Source organism: Aethalodelphis obliquidens, unplaced genomic scaffold (assembly GCF_003676395.1).
Source record: "Aethalodelphis obliquidens isolate GAN/ISIS:26980383/991018 unplaced genomic scaffold, ASM367639v1 scaffold63, whole genome shotgun sequence".
NCBI classification, from domain to species: Eukaryota; Metazoa; Chordata; class Mammalia; order Artiodactyla; family Delphinidae; genus Aethalodelphis; species Aethalodelphis obliquidens.
Genome location: NW_020838007.1, coordinates 4,886,353 through 4,908,102, shown reverse-complemented (window position 1 = coordinate 4,908,102; position 21,750 = coordinate 4,886,353). Strand labels below are relative to the sequence as shown.

General features: G+C 45.1%; 1 protein-coding gene across 2 annotated transcripts in view; it reads left to right on the top strand.

Annotated features, from left to right (window-relative positions):
• The window catches only part of RAB31 (RAB31, member RAS oncogene family), a 113,228-nt gene that overhangs the window by 84,765 nt on the left and 6,713 nt on the right, over positions 1-21,750 (top strand). For both annotated transcript variants that reach the window (XM_027088846.1, XM_027088847.1), the window contains exon 6: positions 10,985-11,094. In XM_027088846.1, the coding sequence (XP_026944647.1) occupies positions 10,985-11,094 (110 nt within the window). The remainder of the gene's footprint in view (positions 1-10,984; positions 11,095-21,750) is intronic.

Here is a 21,750-nt window from a genome sequence, read left to right as displayed (position 1 = left end):
GTCCCATACAGGATAAACCCAAGGAGAAACACACCAAGACACATAGTAATCAAATTGGCAAAAATTAAAGACAAAGAAAAATTATTGAAAGCAGCAAGGGAAAAATGACAAATAACATACAAGGGAACTCCCATAAGGTTAACAGCTGATTTCTCAGCAGAAACTCTGCAAGCCAGAAGGGAGTGGCATGATGTACTTAAAGTGATGAAAGAGAAGAACCTACAACGAAGATTACTCTACCCAGCAAGGATCTCATTCAGATTCGATGGAGAAATCAAAAGCTTTACAGACAAGCAAAAGCTAAGAGAATTCAGCACCACCAAACCAGCTCTACAACAAATGCTAAAGGAACTTCTCTAAGTGGGAAACACAAGAGAAGAAAAGGACCTACAAAAACAAACCCAAATTTCTCCAAAGAAGATATACAGACTGCCAACAAACACATGAAAGAATGCTCAACATCATTAATCATTAGAGAAATGCAAATCAAAACTACAATGAGATATCATCTCACACCAGTCAGAATGGCCATCATCAAAAAATCTAGAAACAATAAATGCTGCAGAGGGTGTGGAGAAAAGGGAACACTCTTGCACTGCTGGTGGGAATGTGAATTGGTTCAGCCACTATGGAGAACAGTATGGAGGTTCCTTAAAAAACTACAAATAGAACTACCATATGACCCAGCAATCCCACTACTGGGCATATACCCTGAGAAAACCGAAATTCAAAAAGAGTATTGTACCAAAATGTTCATTGCAGCTCTATTTACAATAGCCCGGAGATGGAAACAACCTAAGTGCCCATCATCGGATGAATGGATAAAGAAGATGTGGCACATATATACAATGGAATATTACTCAGCCATAAAAAGAAACGAAATTGAGCTATTTGTAATGAGGTGGATAGACCTAGAGTCTGTCATACAGAGTGAAGTAAGTCAGAAAGAAAAAGACAAATACCGTATGCTAACACATATATATGGAATTTAAGAAAAAAAAAATGTCATGAAGAACCTAGGGGTAAGGCAGGAATAAAGACGCAGACCTCCTAGAGAACGGACTTGAGGTTATGGGGAGGGGGAAGGGTGAGCTGTGACAGGGCGAGAGAGAGTCATGGACATATACACACTAACAAACGTAGTAAGGTAGATAGCTAGTGGGAAGCAGCCGCATGGCACAGGGATATTGGCTCAGTGCTTTGTGACAGCCTGGAGGGGTGGGATAGGGAGGGTGGGAGGGAGGGAGACGCAAGAGGGAAGAGATATGGGAACATATGTATATGTATAACTGATTCACTTTGTTATAAAGCAGAAAGTAACACACCATTGTAAAGCAATTGTACCCCAATAAAGATGTTAAAAAAAAAAAAACCCAAAACAATTAATAAAATGGTCATAGGAACATACATATTGATAATTACCTTAAACGTGAATGGATTAAATGCTCCAACCAAAAGACATACCTTTGCTGAATGGATACAAAAACAAGACCCATATATATGCTGTCTACAAGAGACCCACTTCAGACCTAGGGAGACATACAGAATGAAAGTGAGGGATGGAAAAAGATATTCCACGCTAATGGAAATCAAAAGAAAGCTGGAGTAGCAATACTCATATCAGATAAAATAGACTTTAAAATAAAGAATATTACAAGAGACAAGGAAGGACACTACATAATGATCAAGGGGTCAATCCAAGAAGAAGATATAACAATTATAAATATATATGTACCCAACATAGGAGCACCTCAATACATAAGGCAACTGCTAACAGCTATAAAAGAGGAAATTGACAGTAACACAATAATAGTGGGGGACTTTAATACCTCACTTACACCAATGGACAGATCATCCAAAGTGAAAATAAATAAGGAAACAGAAGCTTTAAATGACACAATAGACCAGATAGATTTAACTGATATTTATAGGACATTCTATCCAAAAACAGCAGATTACACTTTCTTCTCAAGTGCACATGGAACATTCTCCAGGATAGATCACATCTTGGGTCACAAATCAAGCCTCAGTAAATTTAAGAAAATTGAAATCATATCAAGCCTCTTTTCTGACCACAACGCTATGAGATTAGAAATGAATTACAGGGAAAACGTAAAAATCACAAACACATGGAAGCTAAACAATACGTTACTAAGTAACCAAGAGATCACTGGAGAAATCAAAGAGGAAATCAAAAAATACCTAGAGACAAATGACAATGAAAACACGACGATCCAAAACCTATAGGATGCAGCAAAAGCAGTTCTAAGAGGGAAGTTTATAGCAATACAAGCCTACCTCAAGAAATAAGAAAAATCTCAAATAAACAATCTAACCTTACACCTAAAGGAACTAGAGGAAGAAGAACAAACAAAACCCAAAGTTAGCAGAAGGAAAGAAATCATAAAGATCAGATCAGAAATAATTGAAATACAAATGAAGAAAACAATAGCAAAGATCAATAAAACTAAAAGCTGGTTCTCTGAGAAGATAAACAAAATTGATAAACCATTAGCCAGACTCATCAAGAAAAAGAGGAAGAGGACTCAAATCAATAAAATTACAAATGAAAAAGAAGTTACAACAGACACCGCAGAAATACAGACCATCCTAAGAGACTACTACAAGCAACTCTATGCCAATAAAATGAACAACCTGGAAGAAATGGACAAATTCTTAGAAAAGTATAACCTTCCAAGACTGAACCAGGAAGAAATAGAAAATATGAACAGACCAATCACAAGCAATTAAATTGAAGCTGTGATTAAAAATCTTCTGACAAACAAAAGTTCAGGACCAGATGGCTTCACAGGTGTATTCTATCAAACATTTAGAGAAGAGCTAACACCCATCCTTCTCAAACTCTTCCAAAAAATTGCAGAGGAAGGAACACTCCCAAGCTCATTCTATGAGGCCACCATCACCCTGATACCAAAAACCAGACAAAGATACTACAAAAAAAGAAAATTACAGACCAATATCACTGATGAATATAGATACAAAAATCCTCAACAAAATACTAGCAAACAGAATCCAACAACACATTAAAAGGATCATATACCATGATCAAGTGGGATTTATCCCAGGGATGCAAGGATTCTTCAATATATGCAAATCGATCAATGTGATACACCATATTAACAAATTGAAGAATAAAAACCATATGATCATCTCAATAGATGCAGAAAAAGCTTTTGACAAAATTCAACACTGATTTATGATAAAAACTCTCCAGAAAGTGGGCATAGAGGGAACCTACCTCAACATAATAAAGGACGTATACAACAAACCCACAGCAAACATCATTCTCAATAGTGAAAACCTGAAAGCATTTCCTGTAAGATCAGGAACAAGACAAGGATGTCCACTCTCACCACCATTATTCAACATAGTTTTGGAATTCCTAGCCACGGCAATCAGAGAAGAAAAAGAAATAAAAGGAATCCAAGTTGGAAAAGAAGTAAAACTGTCACTGTTTGCAGATGACATGATACTATACATAGAGAATCCTAAAGATGCCACCAGAAAACTACTAGAGCTAATCAATGAATTTAGTAAAGTTGCAGGATACAAAATTAATGCACAGAAATGTCTTGCATTCCTATACACTAAAAACGAAAGACCAGAAAGAGAAATTAAGGAAACAATCCCATTCACCATTGCAACAAGAAGAATAAAATACCTAGGAATAAACCTACCTAGGGAGACAAAAGACCTGTATGCAGAAAACTATAAGACACTGATGAAAGAAATTAAAGATGATACCAACAGATGGAGAGATAAACTGTGTCTTGGATTGGAAGAATCAATATTGTGAAAATGACTATACTACCCAAAGCAATCTACAGATTCAGTGCAATCCCTATCAAATTACCAATGGCATTTTTTATAGAACTAGAACAAAAAATCTTAAAATTTTTATGGAGACACAAAAGACCCCGAATAGCCAAAGCAGTCTTGAGGGAAGAAAGCGGAGCTGGAGGAATCAGACTCTCTGACTTCAGACTATACTACAACTTACAGTAATCAAGACAATATGGTACTGGCACAAAAACAGAAATATAGATCAATGGAACAAGATAGAAAGCCCAGAGATAAACCCATGCATATGGTCAACTAATCTATGTCAAAGGAGGCAAGGATATGCAGTGGAGAAAAGACAGTCTCTTCAATAAGTGGTGCTGGGAAAACTGGACTGCTGCATGTAAAAGAATGAAATTAGAACACTCCCTAACACCATACACAGAAATAAACTCAAAATGGATTAGAGACCTAAATATAAGACTGGGCACTATAAAACTCTTAGAGGAAAACATAGGAAGAACACTCTTTGACATAAACCACAGCAAGATCTTTTTTGATCCATCTCCTAGAGAAATGGAAATAAAAACAAAAATAAATGGGACCTAATGAAACTTCAAAGCTTTTGCACAGCAAAGGAAACCATAAACAAGACGAAAAGACAACCCTCAGAATGGGAGAAAATATTCACAAACGAATCACTGGACAAAGGATTAATTTCCAAAATATGTAAACAGCTCATGCAGCTCAATATTAAAAAAACAAACAACCCAATCCAAAAATGGGCAGAAGACCTAAATAGACATCTCTCCAAGGAAGACATACAGATGGCCAAGAGGCACATGAAAAGCTGCTCAACATCACTAATCATTAGAGAAATGCAAATCAAAACTACAATGAGGTATCACCTCACACCAGTTAGAATGGGCATCATCAGAAAATCTACAAACAACAAATGCTGGAGAGGGTGTGGAGAAAAGGGAACCCTATTGCACTGTTGGTGGGAATGTAAATTGATACAGCCACTTTGGAGAACAGTATGGAGGTTCCTTAAAAAACTAAAAATAGAATTATCCAGCAATCCCACTACTGGGCACATACCCAGAGAAAACCATAATTCAAAAAGACACATGCACCACAATGTTCATTGCAGCACTATTTACAATAGCCAGGTCATGGAAGCAACCTAAATGCCCATTGACAGGCAAATGGATAAAGAAGATGTGGTACATATATACAATGGAATATTACTCAGCCATAAAAAGGAGCGAAATTGGGTCATTTGTTGAGACGTGGATGGATCTAGGGACTGTCATACAGAGTGAAGTAAGTCCAAAGAGAAAAACAAATATCGTATATTAACGCATATATGTGGAACCTAGAAAAATGGTACGATGAACCGGTATGCAGGTCAGAAATAGACACACAGATGTAGAGAACAAACGTATAGACACCAAGGGGGGAAAGCCGCGGGGGGTGGGTGGTGGTGTGCTGAATTGGGTGATTGGGATTGACATGTATACACTGATGTGTATAAAATTGATGACTAATAAGAACCTGCTTATAAAAAAATAAAGTCAAAAATAAGTAAAATAAAATAAAATGGTAAAGCGTTCGCCCATCTGGCAGCACGGGGGCCAAGGCCTGAGCGAGGGAGACATGATGAGGCTGTTTTACTGAAGGAGAACATTTTACTTCTGTGAGCAGCACGTTGAGCTACCTTCCTCACGTTGGCCACTGACTAGGACACCTGTCATTCAGAGATTCTGAACGAGAATTCACTGCCACAGTACTGCTCTTCTGCACGGGAGGCCCAGTGGAGCTCACCTGTCTCCGTTGACTTTCAGGAGGGACACAGGAGGTGAGCTTGCCGGTGAACCCCTAGGTGCAGAGTGCTGTTCTGCCCTGGCCTGCAGGTTGGATGCACCTCCTGACAGGGGGGGCCCAGGAGCTCCTTCTTGGGATCCCTGACCTCCTCTCCCCCTGCCACCCGTGGAGGAGGCTCATGGGGAATTAAATAGCCCTGGGGTTGGAATGAGTCAGCTGCCGTGTTGCCGGGTTACACCCACCAACAACAAAACACGGACCCTCATTGGGCGGCACAGCCTGTTGAGAAATCCGAAGCCACAAGAATGCTGTTTCCTGCCCTCCTGCCCCACGGGGAGCCTCCCAGGGCTGTGGGCTCTGCCTGAGTCCCAGACACATACCGTCCACGCTGCGTGGACCCCGTTGAAATATAACACCTGATGACCGTCCGAGCCTGGGGCTGGGAGGAGATGCCCCCTTTCCTGTGTTTTCAGCCCTAAGCCTCCCTCCTGGCCCTTTCAGAAGGCTGGGTGAGTCTTTGCCCCCCAGGACTTTTCCAGTTGTCCTTGTCAGCACTCCCCATCCTTCCTCTGAAGACCCCATGGTCCCTCTACCTCAGTCCTCCTCTCTGCTGAAGGCCAGTGGGGGTGACTGTCACTCAGTCATTCAGTGGGTACTTACCAATCACCTCCTAGGTGCCTGGCACTGCTAGGATCCTGGCCCCTTAAAAACAAAACGTGATCCCGATCGTAGGAGATCCACAGACCGTTAGGGAGACAGAATCTCACCAGGATGATGGCAGCCCCCAGGCTGCTGTCGAGGAGGGGGTGCTGCGCGGAGCTCTCCAGGAGACCACGTGGAAGGGGGTGGGGAGGGGTGGACCAGAGCAGGTGCAAGGTCCAGAAACAGACGTGAGCACAGCAAGGTCCCAGAGCGGCTGTCCCGTCGGGCATGAACAGGGAGGACTCAGGCAGGAAGCCTCGTCCTGCTAAGGCACTGGGTTTCATTGGTTGGAAGACATGGAAGAATTCTATTCACGGGAATACTTGATGGATCTGTAGTTTTGAGAGATCCCCACGGTGGGCCTGGGAGTGATAGATTGCAGGAGACTGGAGGACCAGTTAGAGGCAGCAGCAGAAACCTGAGTGATGGAGACGAGGGCCTGATCACTTCGGGCTGAGAGGGGAGGGGACGCCTTGTAGGCACCTCCAGGGCTTTGGGCCTAGGAAACAGCAGGTTTACAGGGAGAGCCGCCGGTTGGTGGCTGAAAGGCGGTGAGTATAAATAGAGAAGTGATGGTTTCCAAGCCCCTTTGCTTTCCACACGGCTATGAGCCCTCTGAGGCTGTAACCGCATGCCCAACACAGGCCAGTCTGCTGGAGGCAGCCGCCCATCCCACATCCTGACCCGTAATGCTTTCACCAGCACCCCCGCCCCGCTGTCACCCAGCTCTGCACGCTCATCCCGACTCCGTTTCTTCTTATGGTCCCTGGAAGTTGGTGTCTTTCTCCGTGGTCTCCAGGGTGACTTCTGGGAGTCCTGACTTTGTGTATGTAGCTTCATCTTGAAAGTCTGAAAATACTCTTTCCCATCAAAATGGACTAGCTGTGTGTTTATCCCTTGGCTTGGGCGGACTCGTTTCAGTTTACCTGTTTAAGGCCTATCACAGCGCCCAGCCTGTGGCAGACATTCGGTAAATATTTGTTGAAAGAAATGAAGGAAAGTCATGGATGCCATGTCTCCTGTGATGGTGATTACAGAAGACCGGTTGATGCTGACGCCTTCCAGTCTCCCCGGGCTGTGTGTGGCCTCCCCTGAGACACAGCTGGGGGGTTCCAAGGTCACCGAATGGTCACACGTCTACCAGGGGCCCCTTGGAAGCAGCCACTCACCTCCGCAGGGTTCTCCTTTCAGATTGTAGCTGTACCATTTGTTCCAGCGACAATTCTTGGACACCAACCAGGTGTCCCACAGCTCAGCACATTTCTGATGCTGGCTGACCCACAGTTAACACCGACCCCATGGGTCATGAACTCGGTCCCACGAGACTACCCGCCCCTTCAGACGCCAGCTCAGGTCTTGGTTATCCCCAAGTCACCCACGCTTCTGCGCAGCAGACGACGCATTTTGGGGGTCCATGACTGGCCCGCCCAGGTTCAATAATTCACTAGAACAGACAGAACTCAAGAAAGCACTAGACTTATGATTCATTTTTATAAAGGGTACAACTCAAGACCAGGCAAATGGAAGAGACACATAAGACAAGGTTTGGGGGGCAGGGAGGGGCTGTTATGTGGAGCTCTAATGCCCTCTCCGGGCACCCCACCCTCCCAGCACCTCCGTGTGTTCACCAGCCCGCAGCTCCCCACGCCTTGCGTCCAAGGCTTTGTATTGAGCTGTCATTACTTGGTCGTGACTGATTAAGTCTCCAGCCCCCGCCCAAGGTTGGGAGTAGGGTTGAAAGTTCCCCCTCCTCTAGTCAGCTGGGCAACCAGCTCCGGGTCCTGCAGCCACTTCTGACACGGCCCCACCCCATCAGAAACTCAGGTGTGGTCTCCTGGGGGCTCTTAATGAATAACAAAGACGCCGACCCCTGGGGAAACTCCATGGGCTTCAGGAGTTCTGCACCAAGAACCAGGGACAAAGACATATTTCGTGTGATATCACCGTGGTGAGACACACTTTCTCAGACCCAGGAGTGGGTGGTCCTTCTAATCTCAGGTCATTTAAGAGGAGCGGGACTTGCCTGGCCTCCAGACTCCTGGCATGAGAACCTGTTCTACAGGACGGGCTGCACCTGGCCCTGCCTCTGCCCCTCCTCCAGTGTGCTGCAGTTTGGGGTTCTTTCTTTGTCTGTAAAGATCGAAGGAACGGCTTCTGGAATGTGGGTGCCTGTTTGCTCGTTGTGACAGGAGCAAAGGGGGCAGAGCCAGAGGGCCCCGCGTTGGCCCCTGTCTCTGCCCCGAGTCACTGTGTCACCTTGGCAAGTCATTTGTTTAACGAGACCCGTTTCGAAACCTGGGGGAGATCTGAGGACGCGCTTCTCTCCTCTCTGCATTTCAGGGCCCAGCATTGTTGGCTCTGAGAGAACTAACCCTTCTCGGAGGTTTACTGTGGTCCTCGGGATGGATAGGTTGTATTGCATTGCAAGTGACTTTGTTCTCACCGTAACCCTGGCAGAAACTTTTCTGCTCGTCTTCGTCCAGCGAGGGGGCTGATGAGAGGGGAGTTAAGAACGCAGGGGAGGTGTCGCTGCAGCTTCCTTGGTTGCCAGATGGGCCCCTACCCCAGGGAGAGATGAGCAAACACAGCCCATCTTATCTGCTCCACCTTTGGGCAGAGAGGAGCCCCACCCTTCAATTTGTGGTTTGATAAAGACTGCCAGGAAGACAGAAGAAATAGGGTGACTTGCCAAACTGAACCTAGACAAGCCCTCTTCTGAAATATTTCAACTGTAAAATTCACCGCCACCAAAAAACTGAAGACTTATTTTTAATAACTGAGAGGCCCGGGGCTTGTCTGTTAGAACACAAGAAAGAGGGTAGATTCGGGAGGGTCATTTTGCCCGGTGCATCTTTGGTGAGAACGATGACTCAAGTGCAGATTCCAGCTGACACTCAGGAGGCCTCTTTTCTCCTGGGACCACCGTCTTGAAGGTGGCAGTGGGACCCTTTCCCAGGAAGTGCCTGAAAAGTCCTCCTCTCATATGATTTGGGGTCTGGAGAGAATTTAAATGCCAGGTAGAAGTTGCCCAGTAACTTTTTTTTTAATATACATTTATTTTATTTCTGGCTGCACTGGGTCTTCGTTGCTGCACGTGGGCTTTCTCTAGTTGCGGCGAGCGGGGGCTACTCTTCGTGGCGGTGCGCGGGCTTCTCATTGTGGTGGCTTCTCTTGTTGCGGAGCACGGGCTCTAGGCACGTGGGCTCAATAGTTGTGGTGCACGGGCTTAGTCGCTCCGCGGCATATGAGATCTTCCTGGACCAGGGCTCGAACCCATGTGCCCTGCATTGGCAGGAGGATTCTTAACCACTGCGCCACCAGGGAAGCCCTTCCCAGTAACTTTATGCACCGGTTGAAACCATCGATGAGGCCTGTAGAAGAACTGCCCTCCCAGTTTTGATTTTCCCTGCCCTCTGCCCTTGCCCTGTAGCATCCCCCTAGCCCAGCCCTGCATCCTCTTGCCTGCAGCACTGGAGGAGCTGCGAACTCCCCCCTGCCTCCCTGTCTAGTCCCTTTCGTGCCCCTGTTTCCCTAGGATGTGGAGCTGATCCTGTCGCTGGCCCTCCGTGACCACTAGGTGCCCACCTGCCCGTCCACGATCCCTGCTGGACCCTCTCAGCCCCATCACTGACTTTCTCTGCACTCAGACCCCACGTCCTTCATTGTCAACCCTCCATTGTACCCAAGGCAGTGCTGGCTGGGTGCAGAGTTGACTTTCCATGGCACCGGGGATGGGGGAATGAGGGCGCTCCCCACCTGGGGGGCCTTTGTCAGGCTGCTGTATCACAGGCCCTGGTCCACGTTCTCACTGCCGCTCGTGGCCACACTTCAGTGACCTCCTCCAAGGCACCTGCCTGGGTTCCGTTGATCAAATGCATGGCTCTCCACCCCGCTACTCCTGAGCACTTTGCTGTCCACACAGATATGACAATGTTGTTCCTTCGCGTGTCCGTGGGTGTGTGTGTCTTCGCTCTCAAGTGTAGATTCCAAAAGGCAGGGACTAGGGTTTTCTCTACACCTGAAAGAAAGGCTGGCATACAACAGCACTCACTAAATATTGGTTGAATACATCAGTAAACTTCTGGAGAACAGGCACTGTGTCTTTTTAAATGTTTGGATCCACCGCAGTATGTTCCCATGAAAAGTACATCAATAAATGTCTTTTTAGATTATTCATCTAAATGTGCCGTTGGAGTTGTGAACATGCTCACTGCCAAACTTCCAGATCATGTCACATATTTTCTCTGATTTATAAAAGGCAATATATGGAAATCCTTAGAAAAGCATGTATGCATGCATGCACACATACACAAATTTTTAAAAATATTGAGTCATTATTATGGGAAAAAATTTTGGAATCAATCCTAACTCCGAAAGCTGGCCTTACTCCTAAAGCCTTTTCCTACTGTTCTGGAGTTCTTTCCTTCGGTGGGACCGGGGACAGTAGTTTATCTCCATGGATGCCAGAGAGCAGGTTTTAAACTTGAAAAAGCCTCACCCATCTTAGGTTTCCAATACTTGCTGAGCAACCGAGTTATTATTCTGCAGGACCACAAGGGAGCTGTTTGCACGTGAGCTTTTTCTTTGCTCTGTTGGGTTATTTATCCTGTACAAACGAGCATTCATCTCTGTCTGGGTTTGCCCTCTTTTCCAGGGAGGTGCCCTTGAAGGATGCTAAGGAGTATGCAGAGTCCATTGGTGCTGTTGTGGTTGAGACCAGTGCAAAGAATGCAATTAATATAGAAGAGCTCTTTCAAGGAATCAGTAAGTACCTGATCTGTGTTTTCCGCATGGCTTGCATTTTTATGCTCTGGGAGTCAGAGGATAAAAACCAGGGAGCTCCAGAGGAGAGCACTTCCTCTGTGTGAATTTGTTCGATGCCACAGATACTAAACCCTGCAGTTCTGCCCTGCAGACCCACACAGTGCATCCTCATTCTCCGTCTCTACGAGTCTGTGGTTTCACTGGCCGAGTCTGGGTTTCGTGAATCAAAATGAAGTAATCCTGTTGAAAAATAAAATGTATTTTGATCAAAGAATTATATATTTTATAGCATTTTATGTTAGTATGTCCAGGGGAGGAGAAAGAAAATAGAGAGTGATAAAGGTATAGAAAACCAAAATCACCCATGAGACTGAGTGACTCTGGGCAAACGAAACAAGAGAAGCTTTTAGTCATTTCTTTTGCCTGGTGACTGTCGGCAAGAAGTGGTGTCTTCATCCCATGGGACCTGAAGTTGGGAAGTGGGTGGAGAGTTGGTGTGGAAAACTTTTCCTCATTTCTGATGAGTTTTTTTTTTTAATTGAAGTATAGTTGATTTACAATGTCGTGTTAGTTTCAGGTGTACAGCAAAGTCATTCAGTTATACGTGCGTGTGTATATATATATATACTTCTTTTCAGATTCTTTTCTCTTACAGGTTGTTACAAGATATTAAGCACAGTCTCCTGTGCTGTACAGTAGGTCCTTATTGGTTATCTATTTTATAGATAGTAGTGTGTATATGTCAATCCCAAACTCCTAGTTTATCCCTCCCCTTTCCGCTTTGGTGACCGTAAGTTTGTTTTCTATGTCTGTGAGCTGTTTCTGTTTTGTAAATAAATTCATTTGCATTTTTATTTTTACACTCCACATGTAAGAAGTGATATCATATGGTATTTGTCGTTCTCTGCCTGGCTTACTTCACTCAGCATGATCATCTCTGGGTCCATCTGATCAGTTACTGATGGAAGCTGATGGTTCCTGTCTTTGTCCCCAGTCCTGGGTCGTGTTTGCTTCCCTGTCTTTATGTTGGTCTCACGAATAACCTTTATCTGCGGCTGTTCCCCAGCCGACGGCCAGCTTGAACCTTCACAGCTTCCTTGGTAACAGCTTTTCCATCCTGGATCCCCCCAGAGAGCGACCTGCCGGTGGCTGTCTCGAGAAACTGTGTCCTGAGATGCCCTCGGAGCGTGTGCCTAGCCAGGTGCAGGGAGCCAAAGTCCTGGGGTGCCCGTCTCAGGAAAGCCGAACCCCAGAACAGTTGGCTGGGCTGCAGGCAATTCCAGAAGGGAATTCCAGAAGGGAAACTGATGTTTTGGTCTCCGTGCGGCCTGCAGTCCCTGTTGGCGAACCTCTCAGAGGCAGAGGGGCCGTGCTTCCCAGGACAGATTTGATTTCCTTTCCGCTGGTTTTGGTTTGTTACTTCAGACTCTGAGAACCCACAGCAGGGAATATTTTGCTTGTTTCTCTTGGCTTGAAGGAGACTTCACCGCACATGAGGAGCTCTGACCTGGGTTACTTACAGGGCCCAGGAACACGCGAAAGAAGCAGTGGAGCTCTCTGCAGCCCTGGTCCCACTTGTTCGTCGGGGTCCACATCCACTTCCCTTCCTTCCTCCTTCAGAAGGATTTGTATTCCTGCTGTGGTTTCACCCTCAAAACAATAGTATTCTCTGAGCTCTCGGGTCTCGGAGGTCGGACTCTCGCGCGTCAGGGCTGTAGTTTTACGTTGGAAACCCCACATCCTCAGATTCCTGGTCCTGCCCGAAATTGGGCCGTGGGTGCAGGGCTGCGCCGTGTGAGTCTGGGTGACGTCTAAGAGGGTTTGGATTGAGCTCATTCCGCTAACCTCGTATTTCTTCAAACTCTGTCTTTTCTGGGGACGTTCAGCTTTTCTGGTACGTCAGGCTAGTTGTACAGCTGGTAAACATTTTGTTTTTATGAATATGTATTAGTGGTTTTAATTAATGCAGCAGGAGAGCTGCTGACAACTGTGACATTCACAGCCGTCCCTGTGCAGCTCCTGGTATTTTCCAGAGCCCTCTCCCCCGCATCCATGCAGCTCTGTGTACCTGAAATTCACCTTGGGATTTCTGCACGAGCTAGGGGACCTTCCGAGGTTTCTGCAAAGTCATGCTTTCGATATAAAATGACATAAGGATTTCAAGGAAGAAAACAAGCCTGAGCCCAAGCATTAGTCTCTCAACTCAAAAGCTAATTCCTTTGCTCTGTTCGGCCAGTATAAATCCCTTCATGCATATGAGGTCTTTATGGATCAAAGGGATGGAGACTTTGCATAAGGAATTCCTGAGAGCCTGGTGGGCTGCTTCATTTAATAAAAAAAAAAAAAAAAGTTTTGCTTATAGCACTGGGTAATCATGGCTTCAAATCATTAATTCGTAGAGAAGCCATTGAATTCTTGTATCTCCTCATCTTCCACATCAAATAAACAGTTGTTTGTTTCTGTTTCATTAGACTTTGGTTAGAGTTACCTTAGCAAAGAAGCCTGTGGATACCCAGACAGTGGCGAGATGTCCGTCCATATTTATAATGTGCACCCTGGTGCCTCCCTGGCCTCTATTCCTTCAGGTGCACGTCTCCAGAGTGGGATGTTGTCACCCACTTACAGGTTAACTTAAAACACAGTACTGAGCGCACCTAGATACATTACAGCAGACACCTCGTTTATTTTCCTGCCCCCTGTTCCAACTTGTATTACACATGCTCCTTCCTGAACTCAAAATAGGTCAAGATATTGCTGACACCTGTGCCCCCCAGAACAGGGTTGCAGAGACAACATGCCCGGGAGAGAGCAGTCACAGAAAACCATGCAGGAGGAGTGAGAAGAAAAGCCGTTAAAGAGGTGTGCTTAAGCAAAATTGATTCATACGGACTCAGAGCAAGAGACCAGCGTTTCCCTTTTACATTCCCAGAAGGCCCGTAAGCCAGAAATGAGACAACTGTGTTTTGGGAACATAAGTTAATATATTTCATAACTGGAAATTGTTAGCAAAATACTGTTTTCAGACTGAAGCTGCCCTGTGCAGTGTTTGTGCTGCCTTTGGGGTGGTCTGTGCACACTCCGTTCTCTGGTTGGCATCCTCCTGGTGCCCTTTTCCACTGCTCACTTTTGACCCGCTTTACCCAACAGTGTGTGGCTAATGTTCTTCGTGTATCTCCATTCAGAGTTGTTCTTTTTTTTCAGCCGCACCACGTGGCGTGTGGGATCTTAGTTCCCCAACCAGGGATCAGGCCCACACCCCCTGCACTGGAAATGCAGTCGTAACCACTGGACTGCCAGGGAAGTCCCATGGGGTTGTTCTTTTTTTTTTTCCTGGGTTTTCAGACCTTTAGTTTGAACACTAACGTTTTCCTCTTTGAGTTAAAACATAGGAAGGATTCTTAGCCAAGAAAATTATTGTCCACTGAGTTTTTAAATTGGTGTGTGGAAACACAGAGAATACTCGATTGTTGTCCCAAACCTGTATGGTCTTCCCTATGAAACTACTCTGCCCGTCTCAGTCACCTTGAGAGGCAGGTGAGGAGCCCTGACAGAAGTAAAGGCTTCATCTTTGCTCCCTCCTTCGTACATTCGCTCTCTCCCGCCCCACCCTGCATGAGATGCCCCTCCCTTCCTCCCCACAGATGTTAATTCCCTGGAATCTCCTTCCTTCGTGAAGTCTCATGCATGGCTCTCCCCTTTGACTTGAGGTTCCTATGGTCTCTGCTCCATCACTCTGACACTTGGACATATGCTTTCTCTGAGTGATTCTCCAAGGGTTCCAGGTATGCGTCTCTTCTTCTGGTGAGCTGTAAGTCCTCTGGGAGCTGATCTCATTCTGGCACATTCCCCATAAAGATGAGGCTAGGAAATAAGAGCGTGCCCATTTGAGGTTTTTGAATCTGGACCTTCCAGCTCATCTCATGCTGTTCCAGGAGATAATATTTCAGTGGATTCACTAGATCAAGTGAAATGTGTCACTTTTCTATGGGTACTTAAGTTGGCTAGCACCAGGCCATGCTGGACACCAGGGACAGCCTGGGGAACAAAACAGACTGACGGTCGAGTGGAGAGACAGGCTGTGGGTACAGTCAAGTGGGTGTGTAATTACACATCGTAGTCAAGGCTGAGAAGCAAAAGTACAAGGAACGTGGGGACAGTTACAGGTGGGGACTTTAGATTGGCTGGGGAAGGTCTCCCCAGGGAGATGGTTTTAGGCTAGACCCGAAAAATGAGAAGAGGGCAGAGAGCTCCCGAAGAGCAGTCAGGCCAAGTGGACACGGTGTGTGAGTTCCTGAGGCAGGAAGTGGTGGAGCCTTTAAGGAAGAGAAAGGAGGTGGGTGGGCTGCAGGGTGGGAGCTCAGGAACCACATGGGGGTGGGCGGGAGGGGAAGGGGGTGTTAGAGACTGAGCCAGATGCTTGCAGGCCTTGTAGTGGGAAGATCCACCCTGGAGAATGTGTCTGGAGGAGGAGGATGCTGTTGTGGTCCTCTAGGAGAGAGACCTGGATGAGGAGGAAAAACGTGGTTGTGAATTTCAGAAGTCTCTTGGGAGTAGAACCAGGAACACTGGGTAGTGGTCCGAATGGGGAACAAGGAACAGCATGGTCCTGAGATGCACCCCAGGCTCCCTTCCCTGGAAGGAGGAAAGTGAGCACAGGAGCAAGTCCTCTGAGGCTGGATTTGCTAAGAGCCTGGCAGACTGGATTCTGGAGCATGGGGAACACAAGGTTTGCTTTGTGGATTTCAACTCAAATCCCCTACCCTTTAAAAAGAATCTCTCCCTGAGGGCAAAAAGACTTGGGGCTGCAGGCTCAACAGAAACATGTCTGGATTGGGGCAGGACCTAGGCTGGACAGCTGTGCTTCTGCTCAGCTAACTTGAATACTGACTAGAGAACACAGGGTTTGTCCTGAACATCACATCTGGAGATGAAACTAGACTTTTGTTTGTTGTTAGTTTGAGAACAAGGTGAGAAATATTTGGTTTTTTTTTTAAAGTGAATGTAATTAGAGATACAAGCGTATGAGTTTGGAAAAATTAGAATAGGGTGTTAACATGAAAGACAGGAAGTTAAGGCTTATGGGCAGTAATCGTGTCTTGTCTGCAATCATTTGTTGCACAGAGTGTTAGCTATTTTAAGTCCACTGGATTTTGAAATTCTCTAGGTGGACACTTTTGGTTTGGAGCAGGTTAAAGAAAGTTTAAAACAAAACAAAACATATGCACATTTCATAATAGTACAGCAAACTGTCAAATGAAGGTAAGTTTAGCCTTTGTGGGACAAGGAAAGGACAAAGACAAAGCCTGTCCACTTTCTTAACCCCTCGAAAGTTAATTTACCAAATGCAATGATAGGAGACCTCTGCAAAAGAATGTAGTTTCAGAATGTGGGTAAGTTGGGTCTCAAAAGCCCTAAACATGCATATCTTTTATCCCAGTGATTCTAAAGAAGAAATTGGCCAGGCGTGCAAAATGTAGTAATGATGTTTCACATAGAACAAATTGTCATTCTGTGCCATTGTTGCAATTGCTTACATATATATTAGCTCATTAATGCACCGTTTGTCTTGTGAAATAGGCACTGTTATCATCCCTATTTTACATCTGAGGAAGCTGAGGTGTGGAGAGGTTTGTGATCTGCAACAGGTCACAGAGGGTCAGGATTATCAGCCAGGCAGCCGGGCTCCAGAACCCAGGCTCTCAACTGCGAGTCTGTGTCACTTCTCATTGCAGATGGCAGCTTATGGTAACAGTATTCATGATGGTGAAAAACAGGAAATGACTTAACTGTCCAACACTTGGGAAATAATTTTTTAAAAATCATGGGACACCAGTATAAACTAGTGGTTAAAAATGAGTTTGTAAATCTGTCTTTAGTGACATAAAAAGAGAAAATGTTGAGTGTGAAACCAAAGTTATAGAGCAGTTTGTATAATATCCTGATTTTATAAAATATGAACCATATAATATATAATAGTAAATATATTCTTCTGGGCAAATATTGGGAAGATACACACACATTAAAACGTCAACAGTGGTTGTTTCATGGCGGTGAGATTGCAGGGAACTTAACAAAAGACTTTATTACAGGAAAATTTAAACATATACACCAGTAAACTGAATAACATAATGAACCGTCACGTACGGTTGTCACCTGGTGTCCTTGGAGGATTGCTTAGGACCCCAGCGAGGATCCTCAAGTCCCTTATATAAAAGGGTGTAGTATTTGTATATAGCCAAGCACATCCTGCCATATACTTTCAATAATCTCTAGATTACAAATAATACCTAAGACAATGTCAGTGCTACGCAAATAGTTGTAAATACAATGTAAATGCTATTCAAATAGTTGCCAATGTGGCAAATTCAACTTTTACTTTTTGGAACTTTCTGGAATTTTTTTTTTCCTCGAATATTTTCAGTCTGCGGTGAGTTGAATCTGCGGATACAGAACCTGCAGACATAGAGGGCAGACTGTACCCATAACCAAGCTGGTTTCATCCCTACCCCCCACTCCCCCCAACCCCCCGCCTGTATTATTTCGAAGGGAATTCCAGACATCATTTCATCTGTAAACATTCTCAGCATGTAACTTTTTTTTACATAAAACAATGACATGCTCACATTAATACTCATAATGCTATAATCATATTAATATCATCAAACATCCAGTGTTCAGATTTTCAATGGTTCATAATGATCATAACTGGTTTCTTTGTTTGCATTTTATAGTTTGTGTGGATCAGGAGGCAAATAAGCTCCACACACAGTGGATAAAATTGATAAAATTAGCTGGTGTGTCTTTTAAGCCCCTCCTTAGCAGTAGGTTCCCTCCTTAGCAGTAGGTTCCCTCCTTGCAATTTCTTTATGCGAGCAGTTAGGTCAGTTGTCCTGATCCAAGTTGAACACACAGTGGATTTTGCTGAGTTCCATTTTAGTACCGAGTGGTATTCCGTAACGTGAGTAAAAATTTGTTAGTCCATTCACCTAAACATTTGGGCTGTTTTCAGGTTTTGGCAATTAATTACAGGCAAGGCTGTGATGAGCTTTCGTGTACAAGTCTGTGTGGGTAAATACCTAGAAGTGGCGCAACTGGCTTATCTCACAGCTAATGGTTCACACTCTAAGGGTCCCCCAGACTGTGTTCCAAAGCAGTTTGAACATTTTACATTCCCACCACCAATACAGGAGAGCTCCAGTAGCTCCAGCTCCTTGCCAGCACGTGGAATGATCAGTTGATAAAATTTCAGTCATTCGAATGGGAATATGGTGGTGTCTCCTTGTGGTTTTGACGTCCATCTTCCTAACGAGAGATTACGTTGAGTGCCTTTTCGTGTGCTTATTCGCAATCCTTGTGTCTTCTTTGGGGAAGTGTCTGTTCAACTTTTGCCCGTTTTGTATTGAGTTGTTTTCTTATTATTGGGTTCTAAACATTATTTATATAGTTTGGATACATGCTCTTTATCAGATAATTGTCTTTCAAATATTTTCTCCCAGGCTGTGGCTTGCGTTTTCACTTGCTTGACGTCTTTGGAAGAGCAGAAGTTTTTCATTTTGATGAAGTCTAGTTTATTAGATTTGTTCTTTGTGGCTTGTGTTTGTTTTTTTTTTTTTTTTTTTTGCGTCTTATAATTTTTAAATGTTAAACTAAAAAATTAAAAGGGATATATCCACACAATGGAATATTTTCCAGCGATAAGAGGAAATGAGCTATCAGGCCATGAAAAGACACGGGAGAATGTTAAATGCATATTTACTAAGTGAAAGAAGCCAGTCTGAAAAGGCTACATACTATATGGTTCCAGCTATATGACACTCTGGAAAAGGCACGACTATGGGGACAGTAGAACGATCCGTGGTTGCCAGGGGCTGGCAGTGAAACTATTCTGTGTGATACTGTGATGGTATCATGTCATTATACATTTCTCAAAACCCATAGAATGTACAGCGCTAAGAGTGAGCCCTCGTGGAAACCATGGACTTCACTTAATGATCAGTAATGGCTCATCCGTTGTAATAAATGTTCCACACTCCTGCAAGACGTTAAAACAGAGGAAATCGGGAGTTAGGAGGAGGAGTGTATGGGAACTCTCTGAACTTTATGCTCAACTTCTTCTGTAAACCTAAAGCTACCTCCCTTCCCCCAAATATAGTCTATTAATTAAAAAAATAAATAGAAGGAAACGATGCCTTTGAAAGGTAAGGAAGCCTAATGATCTTAGAGTAACTTAAGCCCCTCCGTGCTGAAGACGTTTGGCATTTTGGACTAATGGCCAGTGGTGATCTGCCCCCTCCCTTCCTCCTCTGCTGGGGCGTCACCGTTCCCGAGGCTCCTAGACTTGAACTTCAGTTTTCCTCCCCCGTCTCTTCACCCTCCCACATCCAATCAATTGTCACGTCTGCCAGGTGTCTTCCTACGGTTCTCCTTCCAGCCCTGTTTTCTACTTCTCTCCACTGCACCCAAATTAAGGCTGTCATTATCCCTGACCTGGATTTTCTGCCAGCCTCCGGCTGAATCCACTTCCTGAATCCTAAGCCATGCTGGTCCTGCACAGAATGTTAGCACCTTCCGAGGTCTAGACTCTAATGTTCCAGGTCATCTCACAATCCCAATATTGTCTTCCTTCCACAGCAAAAGGACGGTTCAGAGGATGACCTCGAGTGTCATGCATGTGTCGCCTGCCCCACTCTGTATTTCTAGGGCAGGGTCCCGTGATGGTGAGCACCGCAGTGGGCCATAGAGACCCCCCTCTAAATGGAGAGGCGTGGAGGTCACGATCAAGGGCAAAGACTGCCGAGTCCTAGTAAACTTGGTCTCTGGGTGATTCAGAAAATCAGGATCAAGAAATGGAAGTGACAGGGCAAGTACCAGCACCTCTAACACCGACCAAACAAAGCTGAGCCTCAGAAATCCTGGGACTGGGATAAGAGAGAAGAATGCAAACAGCGACTTGTCAGGGAGGACTCCAGGCCTGTGCAGAAAGCGGCCAGTCGCCACACAGGGCGAGAAGATAGCTGCAGCTGAGCCTGCCGTGTGTGAAAGCGTTACAGCCCCAGTCCAGAGCCGTGATACAGCTGATAGGCTTGGAGTTTGTTTTCTCACATACTGAATTCTTGAGGAATCATTATTAAAGCCTGCTTTTTCTCTGGGCTATCGACTTTCAGGAAAACGGAACTCCAAAAAAAAAAAAAGTCTTTTAACTTTTCCCAAGCAGAATCTTACACAATCCAAACCTTATTAAAATAAACACCCTGCCGTAGGATTTATACTCCAGAACGAGCTGTTTGGAGGTTGTGTACTCAGAGGACATTTTATAAGAGCAGAAACATGCAGTGATGTTTCTTTCAGACGTTTGCGTGGATATTTTTGTCCAATTCTGTGCCCATGTAATTAATACTGATTCAACAGTGTTCCAAGGTGATCACCTTGGTACCAAACGCTATGGCATTTTCTGGAACTATGCTATTGTGTAAGTGCATTTAAGCTTTGAGTAAGTTCCAAATAGCTCCGACCACAAGGTCCAAGCTCTTGGTGTGTTTTCACAGCGCTGGTGGCTTCCTGCACTTTTCAAGGTGCTTGCGTCGTCGTTAGGGCCCGGCTTTCCTTTCTCTGCCTGGAAATGGAAGCACTTCCTTTCTTCTTACTGTTGGAAGCTGGCACGTGCGGGCCCCTCCCCGGCTGAGTGTTTAGGAGAAGAGCAGGATGGGCCCCATCCTAGTAACTGAACCCTAAGCATCCACTGCGCGGAGGGGGAGGCCGGGGTTGATACGTAGCTGCATCCAGAGCCTGGGGTGCTGGGGGCCCGCCCATCGTCCTGGGTTCCTGGCACACTAGCCACAGCGTCTGTGATGCGTGGTGGTTGTCAGGCTACTTCCCGTGTTCTTTTTGTAGGTGAGGAAAGGCCGTCTTGGAGAGAGCAGATAGCATGTCTGAATTCACTCACCCGGAACAGTCTCACTCAGATCTCAAAACTCTTTCCACCAGATGAGAAACACAAAGTCTAAGGAAACTGCAGTGATGCTTTTTTTTTTTTTAAGGAGTTACTGAAGAAACTTTATTCACAGAACAAGTGTGAAAATATCTTTTTATTGGTATTAAAAGGGAATTTTGGGCTTCCCTGGTGGCGCAGTGGTTGAGCGTCCGCCTGCCGATGCAGGGGACACGGGTTCGTGCCCCGGTCTGGGAAGATCCCACATGCCGCAGAGCGGCTGGGCCCGTGAGCCACGGCTGCTGAGTCTGCGCGTCCGGAGCCTGTGCTCCGCAATGGGAGAGGCCACAACAGTGAGAGGCCCGCTTACCACAAAAAATTAAAAAAAAAAAAAAAAAAAAAAAAAGGAAATTTTAAGGCTGTAATACCAGCTCTTTATTCCTTAAAGGGAAGCAGTTACTATAATGATGTACTTGGAGCCGCACGGCTAGTTAGCACCTTCCCTCTTCATTGGGGAACCATGAAATCTATTATGTTCCCCCAGGAGGGCAGTTTTCAATGAGAAATTGCTACATTTGTAAAGAACATTTTCCAATTGACCATGATGAAAAGATTTTATCCATATCTACATGATGATGACAAAATTGGACATGACTAAAAGGTTTGGGCAGCCCAATTCTCAGGAACAAAACCTAGAAACAAATGTCATGATACCCATAAAAATGCCT